At 38.0% G+C, this 16,429-nt stretch overlaps 1 protein-coding gene across 2 annotated transcripts in view; it reads left to right on the forward strand.

Moving 5' to 3' along the window:
- Window positions 1–16,429, forward strand: part of BMPR2 (bone morphogenetic protein receptor type 2) — a 108,132-nt gene that overhangs the window by 46,466 nt on the left and 45,237 nt on the right. For both annotated transcript variants that reach the window (XR_014226583.1, XM_082285295.1), the window contains exons 2-3: window positions 6,952–7,125; window positions 8,400–8,579. Coding sequence is in view for 1 of the 2 variants with exons in the window: in XM_082285295.1 (XP_082141421.1) it covers window positions 6,952–7,125; window positions 8,400–8,579 (354 nt within the window). In the remaining variant the exon portion in view is untranslated. The remainder of the gene's footprint in view (window positions 1–6,951; window positions 7,126–8,399; window positions 8,580–16,429) is intronic.

A 16,429-nucleotide genomic window follows, 5' to 3' on the forward strand; every position in this document is an offset into this window, starting at 1 on the left:
TGGGTTGGTTTAGACTTTCATGCCCTCATGCCTAATCCTTAGGCAGACAATTTATTTGTTTTTGTGACCACTCAGTGCAGATCCCTGCTGTGCAGTTGGTCAAAAATGCTACAAAACAGAATACTGGAAGTGTAAATACATGGAAGATTATCAGTAGTTTAGCTTTTTTTCCTCCTACTCTAAGTTGGTATTGAGGGTGGTCTGTCTGGAGAAGCATGACTTCCTTCAAAAGACATCTGCTTATGATATATTTTAATGTAAGTGGATACACATTTAGAAATATTTGTAATTAAAGCCTCTGAGGAGAAAAATACAAGAAGAGCAACATTAGAATTTTTGCTAAATGATGATTTTTTTGAGATTCTGTTTCTCTGTACATCACACCAGAATTCAGCTATCAGTATTTGAAAATACACACTCAAAGGAGCCTCCTGATGTACACCTTCCTTATAATAGCATGTGTCTTCATAATGCAAACTATCTCATAACCCTGTCTCAAGGGCAATGATGTTTCCCCCTATTGTGCAAATAAAAGAACTCCACAGAAAGCTGACAGGGCCAAAATGAAACAGGTTTTGTGTCTGTGGCTGTTCTGATGGAAATCTCACTTATTGAAAGGACAAGTTACAGAAAAAACGCCAATCTTTGAAAATACATCTGTTGCAACGTACTGAGATTCCCAGTTGAATGTGTGGTGGCTCGTATTTAAAGAAATCCCATTACAGGCAAACGAATGCTTGGAAACCTTCTTAATTTTTTACCTTTTTTTTCAAGTCGTCACCTCTATGGACTTAAAGGCAGTTGGTGTAATTTACCAGCATGGTACCCCTGTGTGTGGTCTGTGATGCCAGCAGGTCTGTTCTTGTCGATTGCATGCAGGTTTGTCTTCAGACTTACCTCAGATTCTTGTATTTGTGACTGTTGAGTCACAAAATGTTTTGCCTGGCTTTAATCATAAAGTGGCAAGTGGTTTATTTATTTGTCTTTAATCCCAATGGTTAGACCATGGAGTAGCATTTGACTAACATTTGAGTCTTTTTTTTTCTTCTTTTGCCCCTCACTTTTCACGTGATGTGAATTCTATGTACTACATTGAATAGATGCAAGGTCAGGAAGCATCAGTTAAGGACTAATGGAGCTGACTTCCGATGCTATTAGTGAAAACATGACTCATGTTCTAAGGATTTGCAGTTGGATTCCTGTAACTTTTGGTATTTCTCTTTTATTGTTTTCAGTAGCTGTTTTCCTAGAACACACAGTGATCGTGAAGGAATTACTATATTAAAAACAATAGCGACATATTCATTTGTTTAAACTCATCCTAGTATGGATAAATTGGTGTTCAGAAATACCTTTAGTGAGGGAGAAAAGGCAAATATTCAAATGGTAAACATCTCAGGGTGTTTTTGTAGTGAACAGACAGAATTATCTGAAGAGCACTTATCAGTGTGAATCAGTTCTCTGTTTCTGAGCAGCTGGAAATAGCAGCATGATTACAGGGAGGAAATAGTGAAAATATCTATATAGCATTTTCCCCGTGATAATGTTCAGATTTTTTTTTTGTTGACGGTAGAACTGAGTAATTCTAAGCTGGTAAATCACATAAAAACCTGAGCCATATGCCAAAAGGAAATTCCTGAAGCCCTGATCCTCTTTCTTGAGGCTGTATAGTGGCATGGGGATGAACTCTATGCCCCCAGAGCACTGTGACAGTAAGTGTGAGCCACAGGATGGACTTGGGAAACTACGGACAATTCCCAGTTCCTTTGTGATTTAAGGAAAGTAATTTAATGTAGTCTGTTTATCCATTCTCCTCTTGGAATAGGACAATAAGTTTCACAATCTGATTCAAGTGACGTCTGTTACAAGTGCGTGTGGTGATCAGACTCACCGGTAGTGGCAGCCGAGCAGGAAAGCTGAGAACATCTACTGTTTCTTAGATGACTGCTTGGAGCACCCATATTCAATTCTAATGCCACTCATGTTCATTTCTGAAACTATACAGAAGTGCATTTTGTATAAATAGAGGTGTAAAATGGGGCTGGAGAGCAACAGAACTCATTTTGAGGTTTGGTTTCTTTTCTGGTTTTTGATGGGGAATTGAAGAGCTTGCTGTGCTCTTGTTGGTTTTTCCCTTGGTAGAACTTCTGGGAATGGTGCCTTCCCCTCTTGTCTTTGTTAGAAATCTCTGCAGGATGAGAGAACAGAAGCTTGAGTTCATTTTATTAGTTCTGTTGAATTGTTTTGACATAGTTTGTCTGGTACACAAATACAAGAGCAATGGAAAATTGACATTTCATTATAAATCATTCATAATTTGTTGTTTAAGTTTTACTTTTTGACCTCCTCAGTGTCAGCCTATCTGTTGCTCCTAAAGTTGTCTGCAGTAGCAAGTTTTTCAGTGGTGTATGACATGTAGGCATTCAGTTGCCATTTATTTGTTTCAAAATCTCTCATTAAAGGGTTAATTAGAAATGATCTGAATGTCTAATGAGTTCTATGTGATGAACCAACAGAGTTTATTATGAAATTTGCCTTATAAAGGTAAATTCAGGGTTTTAAAGGATGACTTCAGCCATACAGCAGATGTCCTGTGAAACCTGTGCTGCCACTTACTTTGGTGCTAAGTCTTGGTTGGGTTTGTATGCTGGGACATTTCATGTCTGGGCAGATACACTTCATAGCTTGATCTGTAAATGGCTTCTGCATTTTGCTGATTTGAGGATACACTGCTGGTGCATCCTGGGTCTGTGAAATCTCTAAGGCGTTGTACAGTGAACTGCTTATGGATCTGTAGTATCTGGTGAGCACACATGTCTGCGAGGACTTTGCCCTTCATGTTTCTAGCAGGTAGCAAATGAACTGGATATATCAAATAGAGCAGTTCAGGAGCCTTAATCTTCATAGGATAAGTTATTTATTTTAATTGCTCTTGTTGTTTAATGAAGATCTTAACATTAAGGTATTTCCTTGGGTTTGGATCTATATGAGCTGAAGACAAACAAGAGAATCCAGTAGTTGTAGTCTTACCCTATCATCTCACCTGCCTTGGAGACAAAAAAGAGCAGGTAGCCCAGCTGAGAAATAATTTTTGTGTCCTGTTGCTGCACACTGAGTACTTGGAGACATGGAAGAATTGCAGAATCATTGAGGTTGAGAGGGACCTCTGAAGGTCATCTTGTCCAACTCCTTGCTGAGGCAAGGTCACCTAGAGCCAGCTGCCTGGGACCATATCCAGATGGTTTTTGAATATCTCCAAGCATGGAGAAGGAGCTTTGGAATTGCTTTCAGCTAAGCTGCTACAGAGAGTGTTAGTAGCTGCCCTCAAACGTTGCAGGTGCACAGCTCCCAAAGGACAGGGAGATTTGTTTCAGCTCTGAATGCTGAATGAGCCCTGTTGGCTCCCATGATGACTGAAAACTGACAATGTCATCCATGTGGAACATGTGTAAATCCAAATGAGCAACGGTATTTTACTTTGAAGAGTAAGATTTCTCTTGAAATAGGTCAACTTTTAAAGAGGCACTCCAGCACTTCTGTGTGTTTTTTGTAGTAGTATTTTGTAGTACTTCTTTTGGGCAAGTTTTAAGGCATATAGCATAATCACCTAGGTAGAGACTTCTTTCAAGACCTGACCTAGAAGTACTCCAGTATTAAAAGCTTTTAAACCTGACTAGTTTCCACTGTCTGGAAGAAGGACATCCCAGAGCAGGAATGGACTGAAGTCATGTACAGTAACTGAAGCAGCTCATCTATTCTTTTGTTCTTCAAGATGGTTTCTGTACATCTGAATGCCCTACCCAATTTTCTTCGGCATTACAACTTCAACAATGAACATAAAGAGGCCATAGAGAAAAATAAAGTAGCTTTTGTTCCATGTCCCCTGATTTCCAGATGTTCTGTGCCATCAGGGAAGGGGCAGGGGTCAGCAGAGTATTGCAGTGGGTACTGCTCCCACAGGGGCCGTGCTTCTCCAAGTTATAATCGAAGCAGGAATGTGCAGTGATCAGCATGAAAACTCTAGTTGTTGGATGAGTAAACTATTTTTTGTTGGAAAAGTTTCCCACTGAGATCATCTGACAGTAAATTGTGTCAAGTTAACTTGTATTTTTATTACTTTGCAAGAAAATTGATAGACACTCAGGTTGCCAGCTCTGTGTGTATTTTCTCGTGCTTGCTCCGTCCTCCCCTCTGCAGGTATTCCTATAGGGCAGTACAATCTTTTTAAATCAGAAAAGCCTTTGGTAGTTACTTTTATTTTCTGTAGTACATGTATGGTTGGACAGCATCTAGCATGACAGTTAACAACTTCTCTTTTTTTGAGTATCTTCTCATATTCTTATTCTTGATCTAAGAGTTTTATAGAAAGATCGAGAGACCTGAAAAATAAGCAATACAAACTGTCTGAGTCTGTGGAGCACAGATATGATACATACCATTATTTTTTCTGAGTCCAAGGCAAACTCAAAAGGTTTTGGTTTGTTTTGGTCTTTTTTCTTCTTGTAATTAGTTCATAGGCTAAAAGATTTTTTTTTTTTAACCTATTGAGGTATTATTAAAGTGGACTTTCCTGGAATTACTTTTCTTTTAATAAGGAAACCAGATTTGTGTGACTGTTCCATAAATTCTGTTCTTATAAATTTATTTTTCACAGTAAAGGCAAGTTATGAAAGGGCTTATCTTGCAGCAATTTGAGTATTTTGTAAACAACCACTTCTTGGATGGCCTTAGCCCCACTCACCTATCATATGCAACAGGTTTTAAAAGCTTTGTACTGTCCCTCAGAGCAGATACGTCCCATTTCACAAGGCTGTATACTTCTGTCCCATTCTGTCTTGAAAACTGTAATTCTGTGATAGTTTTTTATTCTTTGAATTTTCAAAAAGTTAGTCAGATCCAGTTCCCTTATGGCAGTGGGGTCCTATCCTTTCATACATTGTTTCTTGGCCAGTCCCATGTCATGGAGCAGAGACTGCAGGACAGATGCTTCACGCCTGGCATACTCAGCTGTTCTGAGAATAAAACTACAGCGTGCAACTGGCAAGTTCTGCTGGAGGCAGCATGTGCTGGCTGTTAATGTGTGACCTTTTTGTACTCAGTAACTTGACTAACTCTGCTCATGGAGATTTAAAAAAAAATGGATATGAAATATAGGCAACTAACTTTCTGAATATCAAGTAAGTCGCTGCTTCCTAATAAATGTATTTATCATTGCAAAACTGTAGTACCAGATATAAAGTGTTAATAGTGCACTGACCAGAGTTCAGAGAGGTGGGTGAGCAGTACAGACTGCCAGCCCAGTTCTTGGAGAGTGTGGAGCTGTAAGTGATTGAATTACACTGGCTTAAGAAGTTCCTGTCTCCTTAGCTGAGAGTTTTACCCCCACTGAGCCGACATGAAGCTCAACTGATCACACATGCCCTACCAGACCAGTAGAAAAATCAGCTAAGTTGTGCTATTTTAGTTACTGCTGCCACAGAATAAACTGGGAAACACTGACAGAATGCTGGCCTGAATACTGCAGCAATTTATAGTTGTCTCAGCATAAAAGAATTACAAATTTTGACTCCTTAATGAATAGTAACACTCTTAAAAGTGAGACACGTGTATCCAAGTCTCCTGGTTTTTCTTTTTCCTACCCAGTCACCCGCACTGGTGACACAGTGAAGCAATGTTTTTGCAGTAGGTCTGCCTTGCTTGGCTTCCTTGGGGCCAGTGCTGAAGAATGATCAAATAAATAAACCATCTGTGAGGAGATATTTTATACAGTACCTTTAATAATTTACAGTTACATATGCTTTAATTTTACTTTAAGTTCAAAATCTGTCTTTCCCAAAAGACCAATCTACTTCATCTTGCATGTTTTTGCTGCCAGTGCTTTGATGGGAGTTGAAGAACTGGATGAAATGTAGTTGTTGAAATATGTAGTACAAATTCTTACTGTGATTGGATATTTGCTGACTTGTACTTCTGAATAGTATCTAAGTGCCTTGTAGTTACACATCTAGCTTTCCATGCATTTTATAAAATCAGTACCAGAAGAATGAAAATATTCTAAATAGAGTCATTACAAATGTAGGATTTATTTATCTTAAACTTGATGTCTTTCTGAAGAATTTGTTGTTTGACTGTTCTTACTCTTCCTAGAGAAAAGATGACAGAGGCAGTTAAAACATTAATGAGTTGGGGTACTACATTTTTGGAGTTTGGTGATGAAATAATTGTGTAAAAATCAGTATACTTTTTGTGGGTGGCTTTAGTTTTGTCTTAATGAAAAAAACCCACAAAAAATTTTTCAGGTAGTAAGGGAGTATTTTTGAACTCTTTTTGTACATTTTATGGTGTTCCTGCTGGGCATTTTGCAGGGAGACTTTATGTGCTGCATTGCTCCTGTTTACAGGCAGTGTTTCCCAGAGCTGCTGGTCAATAATATGGGTTTTACTCTGTTGTTAGTATTGTTGTGGTTGGTCATTAGTGTAGTTGTGTGAAAGAACTCAAACCGATCAGCTGCTGAGCAAAAAGCAGTAAGTAGCAGTGCAAAGGCTGAGTAACATGGAGAGAAAAAAGAGATAGGTCAATAGCAGAAAGTGGAAAAAACCCTCTGGATTTGGTAGGCACTGGGTTGGATGGCAATCTGAAAAAGATCATCTTGTTTTTAGATCTGGAAACAATTAAGTAGCACATGCGGTCATTGAAGAAAACTGCAAACAGTCGTGTAACTGAGGGTCGAGGACGAGCGATGCAGATGATGGCAGACTATGCAATGAAAGTTTTATTTTGCACCTTTGAACTTCAAACATTGGCACATGCACCTTCTGACATCTGCCAAGGTGTTTTTGCCCTCTGTGTGAAAGAAACGTCAGGATAGACCTCATTTTTATTTCTGACTGTGGGAGCACAGTTTAAAGAATGTATCACTGACAAAAATTATTTTTCTTTCTTTGGCTAAAGCTACACAGAGTGAGGAGCGGCTTTGTGCATTTAAAGATCCATATCAGCAGGACCATGGAATCAGCGAGAGCCGAATCTCCCAGGAGAATGGCACAATTTTGTGCATGAAAGGTAGTACCTGCTATGGGCTTTGGGAAAAAACACGAGAAGGAGACATACATCTTGTAAAACAAGGTATGTAGCACTTCAGTTTTGTTTTGTAGTTCTGCTACTTACTTCACTTCTTTCTGATGTAGGCAGCTGATACAAAGGTGCACAGCTGCAAAACTAGACTTCTTGCACATTGTACAAATGCATAATTTTAAACTTCCCATTTAACAATTTTAAATGTGAACAGAAAGTTTGTTGGAAATTAATGACTTCTGAAAGAGACCAAAGACATCAATGTGCAATTGAAAGGAAAAGCATTCAAATTTCTTGTTACTTAGGACATCCAGAGGAAGATGGCTTGAATTTCAGTATATGTATTGATGTAATGATAAATTTTACAGTAAGTGTCTTATTAAGTAAAAAGTGTATATTCCTATTGATTGGATGTTTGTTTACAAAGGAACTTGCAGCTATAGTTCACATATCAGTACTGTAATTCATTGCTGTTCTCTGGGGAGAGTGAAGGTAGGAGAGGTGAAGGGCCTTGCTGTTTCTGGAGACATGTTTTGATTACCATTCTCAGGAACTCTCCTCTTTTTTACTTTGATGCAAGTTAATGTAGTATAAGGCTGAATGAAAATGCAGCTGGTATTTACAAACAGCCTGTGGAGTTGAAGTTCATGATTCCTGTTCGATCTGGCAATCTGCTGAAAGGAGCAGATTGACTGCTCACCTCTGCCCCACTGCTGCCTCTTTCCCTTCCAGGTATTTGTGGATAAATGACATTTAACTGCTGTAGACCATACTTGGGAAGGAACAGTTGCTGCAGGGACAAAGGGCCTGGTATTAACCAGGCAATAAGTTGTGATCCTGTAGAAAAGTCCAGTGATGTTGACAATGAGGAAGGGCAGAATTTTGAAAATTATGCAAGAAGCATCAAACTATAGATGCAGTCTCGTGGCCTAAGGAAGGGACTCAGTCACAATTCATCTAGACTGTGGACTGGTATGGTCTGTGGTATCAGAGAGATGGGGAATGGCATACTTCTTCTGAGAAGGCTCAAGAATTCAGGTTTTATCATATTAAGGCAGCAGCTGGACACCTCTGATGTTGGCCTTCATCCCTGCCCACATTTTCTTCTCCTTGGCTATGGGGAGTTCTAAAAGAAGTTCTTCAGGTTTTGGTTTAAAAGGTGGTAGTAAAGTCAGACAAGCAAATTATGGTAACTGTTTTTACCCCACTCTGTAATGTTTAATTGGGTAATGTCTTGATTTCTGTAGGTGTGTTTATGCAGTCAGTAGAATTAATTTTATGCTTACTTTAAAAAAAAAAAATCTGTAATTTGCTTCTTTCTACAGGTTGCTGGTCTCATATAGGAGACCCCCAGGAGTGTCACTTTGAAGAGTGTATAGTTACAACCACCCCTTCCTTGATTCAGAATGGAACATACCGCTTCTGCTGCTGTAGTACGGACTTGTGTAATGTCAACTTCACAGAAAACTTCCCACCTCCTGACCCTACTGATACAACACCTTACAGTAAGTCATCTCTGTCATTTCATGGTGTAAAGATTTTAGGGAAAGAGCCTTCTTTTATGGTACTGTTAAATGTGAAATCTGTGACCTTTCTATTTTTATGTCACAGTGATGGGAAACAGAACAGAACTTTCCCTTATGAAGTTAGGAATATTCCACATTGCTCCACAAAGAATGAGCTAAATGCTTACAAGAGGACTATTTGTATAGGCAGCTGCTGAATACAGATTCTATTTTCCAAAATGGTCTCTAATATTGTGTGTTTCAATATTTGGATGCCCAACTTTGTAAGCCTGGGGAGGTATTCAGAAGAATTCATGACTTCTGTTGAAAACAGTCCAATGGTTTCATTAACACCACGGTACCTTTGGAAAGTCTGGCTTGTCTGTTCAGTCATGAATCACAGGTAGTTTTGAGTGGTAGAACCGGTCTTGTATCAGACTGCTGAGATTCTCTCCAACAGTCTCTGAAATCTGACTTCTTTCTTTTGCATATCTCTGGTAAGGGTTAACTCTGACATAATGTTCAAAGAGTACTGGTTTGAGCCCTGTTAAGTTTCTGTTAAGTTATTTATTATAAAATCAACCTAACATGTGGATCCAAATCAAGGGATCAGACCCCTTAATGTGTTATGACAGAAACAAGATTGTGACTATCAGGCATGCTGTTATGCTGTGTTCCAAAAGTTAAGAGCCTGTAAAGAAGCTGAGTTAGTGGCCTAATCTAAACATTTGGATAGCCTTTTCTAAATACGAATTGTGAAAGGGAAGTTGAATAAAGTTAGGTATGTAAATGGAGGCACAACTGTTCTGTGTGTCAAGAGTTCTTCATCAATGGAAAGTATTTTGTGAAATGAAGATGTCTAATTGGATAGCATTTACAGCTGTAGAATGCAAAAAGAATAGTTTGCATTTAGGAATGACAGTATTTGAATCAGTTTGAAGGTACTGATACTTTAATCACTGGTGCTTTCAAAAATGGCTGTAGGGTCTAGTATTTGTAAGGAAGTTTGATCAAAATGAGGGCTTGGCATGCTAAAAAACAGCAGTCTTTAACCTGGGAAGGATGTACAATATGAATGGGTAGAGAAAGTTGGTGAAACATTGCTGCCTTTTGGTTGACAGTACTGTTTGTAAAACCAATAAACAATCACCATTTGGAATCAGTGTCTCAGCACTGTACAGTGCAGAACAGACTCTGCTTGACTTTGGTAAGAGTCATAAGGTTGGGCTCCCTAAATGTGACTGGAGTTAGTGTTGTGCAGGGAAATTAGACAGGAGGAAAAACAGGTGTAAAGATAATTCCTTGTTCCTTTCTGTCCCCCCAAAACAGGAAGACCAGGCTCCTACAAAATGACTTGTGCTTGTTCTTCTCCAAGGATAAAAATTACAAGCTAAATTAATTCAGTTGCTGAGCGATAAAATCTTCAAATAATTTTAAATGAAATTTTTAATACTGAAAGATCCATCTTGACTTGCAAAGCAAGGGGGGGGGGGGTGTGGAATTAAATCTGTAACACAGTCCTTAATTCACCCAGCTGTAATTGAGTGCTGCAGCGTGCATTTCTACTGACTCAAACTGTTTTGTGTTACTGTGTCACCTTCCATTTTCATAATAGGCAAATTTGGCTTTAGGCATAAGCATAAGCAAAGTAGGTTGCTTCCAAGCACAGTTGTCTGTCTGCTTTGTCTGGGTTAAGAGATGGAGGTGTGGGCCATTCCAGCAGCAAGGATGGCCTCATTTGGCACTCGGGTGTTTTCTTTGAGAGCTTTACCATTGCTGCATCCGACAGAGATGGGGCTGCTCCTGGCTGTTTGTCCAGCACACTGGTAGCACCGTGGAGGTACAGGATACTCAAGGAAGCTGGAGGGGTGAAAAAGCAGGGAGGCTGTAACACACAGAGCCCTGCAATATTACTGACCCCATTCCAAGTGGTGGAGTGTTCATGGTCTCTCAGCTTCTTCCAGAACCCATTTTGGTGATGTAAGATTATATTTTGGCACCTCAACATTAAGTACAGAATTCTTGCTTGGCAAAGTTGATTTTTATAGAATTGTTGGGAAGCTTTGTATTAGCTACTAGATACCTTTCTTGGGCACTCTTCCAGCCTTTCTGTTACAGTTGTCAGAATGCTGTAAGGGCATTAGCAGGGTTAGCTGCACAGGCTGTGGCAATCTGTGTTACCATACCTTTTAGATTATTAAACTGAACATATCACAATTACATGGGAAATCTTCTGCAGAAGGTTATTTCACCTTTTTTGCCTGTGAACTGTAAGAGCACTATTTTTCATCTAAATTTTTGATAAATAGTTCTTGAATGGCCCAGAGTAAGGTACGTGACCTCCTAGATCTGTGCTTATGATCCTGGAAATTTCAAAGTGAAGGTGACTAGCATACAATTATGTGAAGCTTGATGAATTCAGCCAACAATTAACTAAGTATTTGCAAAAGTTTTTCTTCTCATTTCCAGTATAAATACAGAATAAAAAGTTCCTGGAATGACAAGTAGAAATTCAACTCTAGTTTAATGGAATCTGAAGACCTTGCTGATCAATTTAAAGCTCAATTTTTAAGGAAAATTGCAGTTATTCTTTTAAAGATGTTTCCTTGAAGCTATATTAAGGATCTGTGGAAACAGCAGAATACTGTTAGGCCCTTGAGCTAAATCCATCCAGAAAAATAATGGAGGAATAAAACAATTACTTTACACAACCTTTTGGTTGCAATTTTTCTGTGATACTTAACAGTGGTGTGTTGAAAGACGTAGCTAGACTATAAATGATTCAAGAAGACAAAAAGTAAGTTAAGATCTTAATACATGTTAGATATATCAAATTATCATTGTCATAACATATAGCAATTAGAAAAATTAAGTGTAATATTTAAGATAATGTCACTGTTGTTTTTAGAACGTCAAAACATTTGTCTCGCAACTATATCTGTGTAGAACAGAACAGCTTGCTTCTTCTTTTTTTTTTTTTTTTTTTTTTTAATTCATATTTGATCAGGGTATAAATACATGTAATTCATCCTGTCTTGTAAAAAAACTTCTATAAAAATGAAAGATAAGATTGAGGACAAACAGGTTCTTGAAGCCTTAAATTTAATCCTTACTGCTTCTTAATGTGCAGCTGGTAATTTAAAACAATCATACATCTGAGTACTCATAATATTCGTTTCTTCTATTTTAAAGATAATCCAGGCAGATTTGAGTAGCTGTTGGTTGCTAATCCCTCCAGCTAGAATTTTGCAAATGCTGTAGGATGGGTTCTAGTCTAGAACCCACAGTCTGGAGGTATTAAAAATGCAGAGATTAAGATAGCTGTTTCCTGATGCGAGGAGAAGTAGTGGTTGGAGAATGGTGTTTATTGCTGATCTCAAGATTTGCCTGCAGAGTTTGGAGCTACTCAAATGCAGAAGTTCAGAAACAACCACTCATCCTCAATCTTTAACTTGCACTTTTGAGGAAAGATATACTTTCTACTTCTGTGATGAATCGCTCGTGGATAGATTCAGTATTCTTTCATCTTATATTTTCACAAAAAATTGACCAAAAATATTCCATCTTAACATCAGCCAGTATACTCATATACCCCTTAACCCAATCTAAAAAAGGGCCAACTATGGCTTCCTGGGTCAGTGTTTTGAGATGTGTTCATTTCATTGGCTTTGTCAAATACTTAGTTTGAGACTTGCTAAATATCTGCATCTCATGACTACGGAATGCTTCTTAAATTCTGAGACTGTTTTGAAGACAAATTCATTAGGTCCTCAATCATTCATAATAGCCAGTTAAATAGAAATTAAGTAGCTAAAGACTTAAATGATCTCCCTTGTTGGTCATAGATATATTGCTGTAATGAAACATTCACGTTAAAATAACATCAAGATGAAAGAGCAATTTTTAATTATTTTTTTCCTCAAGGCTGCTTCCTGGCACTGCAAGTAATATAATGTAGCAGCAACCGAGTGTTAAGAATACATTTTTGTATGACAGGTGATGTATTTGTGTGATACATGGAAAAAATCCCTGGCAGCAACAGTTGAGCAGTTACTGGTACATGTGGTTGATAATTATATAGGGTTTTCATTTCATAACAGCAAATTGTGGCTGCAATTTTTAGAGGATTTAGGAAACTTCTGTTAAATAAGAGCACTGCGTTGTGGATATGAAGAGACAGCCTCACACAGTGAAGGAAGTTACTCCAAAATGCTGATAGACAAGCTTATCTTTACAGTATAACATGCTTGCCTTTCTTTGCCAGCCTTCTTGCTATGTATATAAAATACGTATGTAAAAGTCTGTCCTGAAGTGCTCATGGAATTGTGTGGAAACTTTGACAAAAACTACCATTAAAAAAAAAAAAAGTAATTACTAATGTATGTGACTGGGACAGGTTAGTTACGGTAGTAAAAAGACAGTTTTCATGTAACTGTTGTTTTTGAGAGGCAGCAGTTAGGCTCATGGAGCTGCGAGCACGTGGCCCAATCTAACTCCCACTGAAGCTGAATTAGATCATGTCAGACTAATTTTGGAAAGTTGCAACCCTGCTCACTCTCAGTTGTCTTGAACTGCTTTTTCTGGAGAGCAGCATCTGATATTAATTTATAATTGAAATGCATTTAGTTCAGCTAAATTTGTTGCTAATATTTAATCTGGTCTTTAATTTCTGATCTGCCTAATCTAAAAACTCACTCTGTAAATAAGATTTTTCCTTTATGTGCATTATTCCTTTTGTTTTCAGGTGATTTAGATGTAAAGGGGAAATTACAAACCCTTGCAAGGTGGCAGATCTTGGGTTTTAAAAGATGAAGGTGGGACTAATCTACACAAGGAATAAGATAAGACTTGTACCCTTGAAATGACAGGGACTCAGGCACCTCTTCCTTCAGTGAAGAGACAAGGTATTCTATGTCATTTATGTACCTTAACTGTTACAAGGTGGGGGAATAGGTATTAAGACAGTAATTAAGGGCCTTAATATTTCTTGAAAAAAGAAGCTTACTTTGAGACAGTTAAGCATTTGATGCAAGAGGATGATACTGTGCTTCTGAGGAAGTTACTTTAGGGCGCTGTAGAAAATGAAGTTGCTGAACTGCTGAAGGAGATAGAAGCGAATGTGCGTGGAGGTTTCTTAGCCTGTGTCTCTCTTAAAAGAGATTGTATGTGGTGCAGCTAATAGAGGGGAAAAATAAAAAGTAGGGCTTTTTAAAAACAATTCTTTAGTATACTGGCTTCATTATGAAATATTTGGATTTTTAGCCATATGTTGACAAATGTATTTTCGTGAAACTTCAGTTGCCTTTCTTTCTGAAATTTAGTGCTTAGTGAGGGTTTTTTTGCTGTTTATTTGGTTACAGGAAATTAATTAACTGCTGAGGGGGCTGTGACACTGGGTCCACATTGCTACAAATGCTTAGTGATAAGGTTTGGAAACGTGAGCTAATTAAGGCTATGTCTTGTGTTGCAATTGAGGGAGAAGTGACGGTATTGTGGATTACTGTAGGGGAGAAGAAGTGAAAGTTACTGCAGGAAGCACAGTATTAAAGCAATTGCAATAGAAGGTTATTTAGAAATTCAAGTGAAAGTTTTAAGTTCTGTAGAATCAGTGGAATGCTTTGCAAGTCTCTCAAGATAACCGGTAATGCTTGTTGAGTAACTTCAGTTCAGTTTCCCATTAAAATTGAATCTATCAAAAGCAGAATCTCTTAAAGATTGTTGGTAGCAGCACTTACTGTTTTAACTTCTAAGACATCATAGTCTCCTGAGATTAAATTTGAATCTTTACTGAATTTAAAAGTAAAGCTTTGATGTGAAATTGGAGTCTTGCATATGAAATGTTAGCTGTGAAAGCAAAACCTCCTTAGGCAGAAAACTGTGTAAATTTTTTCTCTTACAGAAACATTTAATCAGGAAGATGAAATTGAAGTGTTTTACTTGCACTGACATTGAAATGTTTTGGAAATGTTTTTAAATTTCTGCTATGCACCAAACCCACAAAATACTGAAAACCATGTTAAAAGAGCAAACGTGTTTGTTTGAAAAAGCAGAGACATTTCAAATATTATTTTTACCAAAAAACCCCCAAAAACCAAACCCTCCTTTTTTTTTTTTTTTTTTTTTCCCCCTTTTACAATTACATTCCTTATTGCTTTGTCAAACTCCTGTTGGACCACACTTGATAGGGAAGGTAACTGCAGGGATTAGTAGTGTGTTATGACCTGGAGGTCCGAGAGCAAGCATCTTTGCAAAGCTCTTTTTACAATACGCTGGAATCTAAAAAGGGGTTTTTTAGATGCAAGGTGGGACTTTTTTCTGTATCTTGATGTTGCAATATAGTGTGTTTGTGAAGTGCTAGAGCTATATTTGCACCTTGTTTCAGAGGGCTAAACATATTTTTCTTGAGTCCTTAGAGATTTCAATTCCTCAAGTAGCTGTGAGCATAACTTCTAGCTTACTTGTTTGATACAATTGTCTGATCTGCATTTTTGTCATCCTTGAAGTATCCTGCTTATTTCTTGTACTCCACAGTGACTATTTTATTCATATTTGAGATCTAAAATTAAGAAAGGAAACACAAATTTTGTGTAGCGTAATCACTGGTTTTGCCACCATCAGTAATAGTGAAAACGTGCATTTTAAGTTAACCAATAAATGATTAAGTAAATAAGTGATTCACAGTCTTGTATCATGTGCAGTTCCTGAGGCACCAATTTGCATCTCAGCTGGAAATTACTTGCTTGCGTTTTATACACTTCTAAGAGTTTAAAGATCTGCAAATATCTTTGGGTAATACAAATATAGTAGAGATACTTTTTCCATTTACTGGGAATGCTGAGTACTGTCAGACTTTTATATTGTTGGATAATAAATTCAATGTCTTCATTAGCAGATATCTTTTGTGACAGTGTACATTGGGGCTTTATTGTGAATGCCTTATAGACACAAGGTAAATGTAGATAAGGCTCCTCAGAATGGTACTCTTTCAGTACACATTAGTGGAAAGCTGGATTGTAAATAAAAAAGGTAGCAGATAAGGAATTGTTTTGCCTCATCTCAAGGCAAAGTGGATAATAGACAAGGGTGCTGTAATTTTTATGTCTTTATTCACATGCTGCAATATGCAGTGTAATACATGCATGCATGCAATATCATTATTCTAAACAAACCCTACACTGCTACTTAGCAACACAAATAATTTGAAAAATAGTAGGAGCTCTCTGGAAGGCAGATTGATGTATCAGTGCACTTTTGGGTGTCGTCATAGACTGACAGGCTTTCTGATGGTGTAGTAGTAGTAATAGGCTTCAACAGCTATTTCTCAAAAATTCTAACACTGGGTGCTGGAAATTTTAACATTTCAGTGGGAGTTAAGACTACACCACTGTGAGGGCATTTCTCCTTTAAAGACTTGTGGATTTTGTTTAGGTAACTCTCCTCAACAAAGAGTTCTGACTGAATTAGGCAAGATAGTGTACATTGAAGTCATTGCCAAGCGAAATGGAAACACTGTTTATGTTTTGTGGATGGTCTACTTGTCTATGTCCCTGTGCTTTTTCAAATGTTTATTTTCACGTTGGCTGTGTTGATCTCCTGCTTTCCCTGTCTTGTCATGCTAAAGGCTCCTTGCAGGGAGCCAGAATGGCAGAGAGGGCTGTGCACAGGCTGCTCCGTGGCTCCAGCTCCTGACAGAGGGCATTAGCTTCAAAATACTGCAGTTGTATCTCCCTGGGCAGCCTGGAGTTGCTGCGCTTGCTGAGAACACTGTTTCTCGTAACCTGCTTTGTTCTGCCATGTTACCCACAGAGCATTCCTCAGGATTTTTAGCATGGCTCTGCTCTGGTCGTCTT

This window comes from Coloeus monedula (genome assembly GCF_965178545.1).
Source record: "Coloeus monedula genome assembly, chromosome: 7".
Taxonomy (NCBI): domain Eukaryota; kingdom Metazoa; phylum Chordata; class Aves; order Passeriformes; family Corvidae; genus Coloeus; species Coloeus monedula.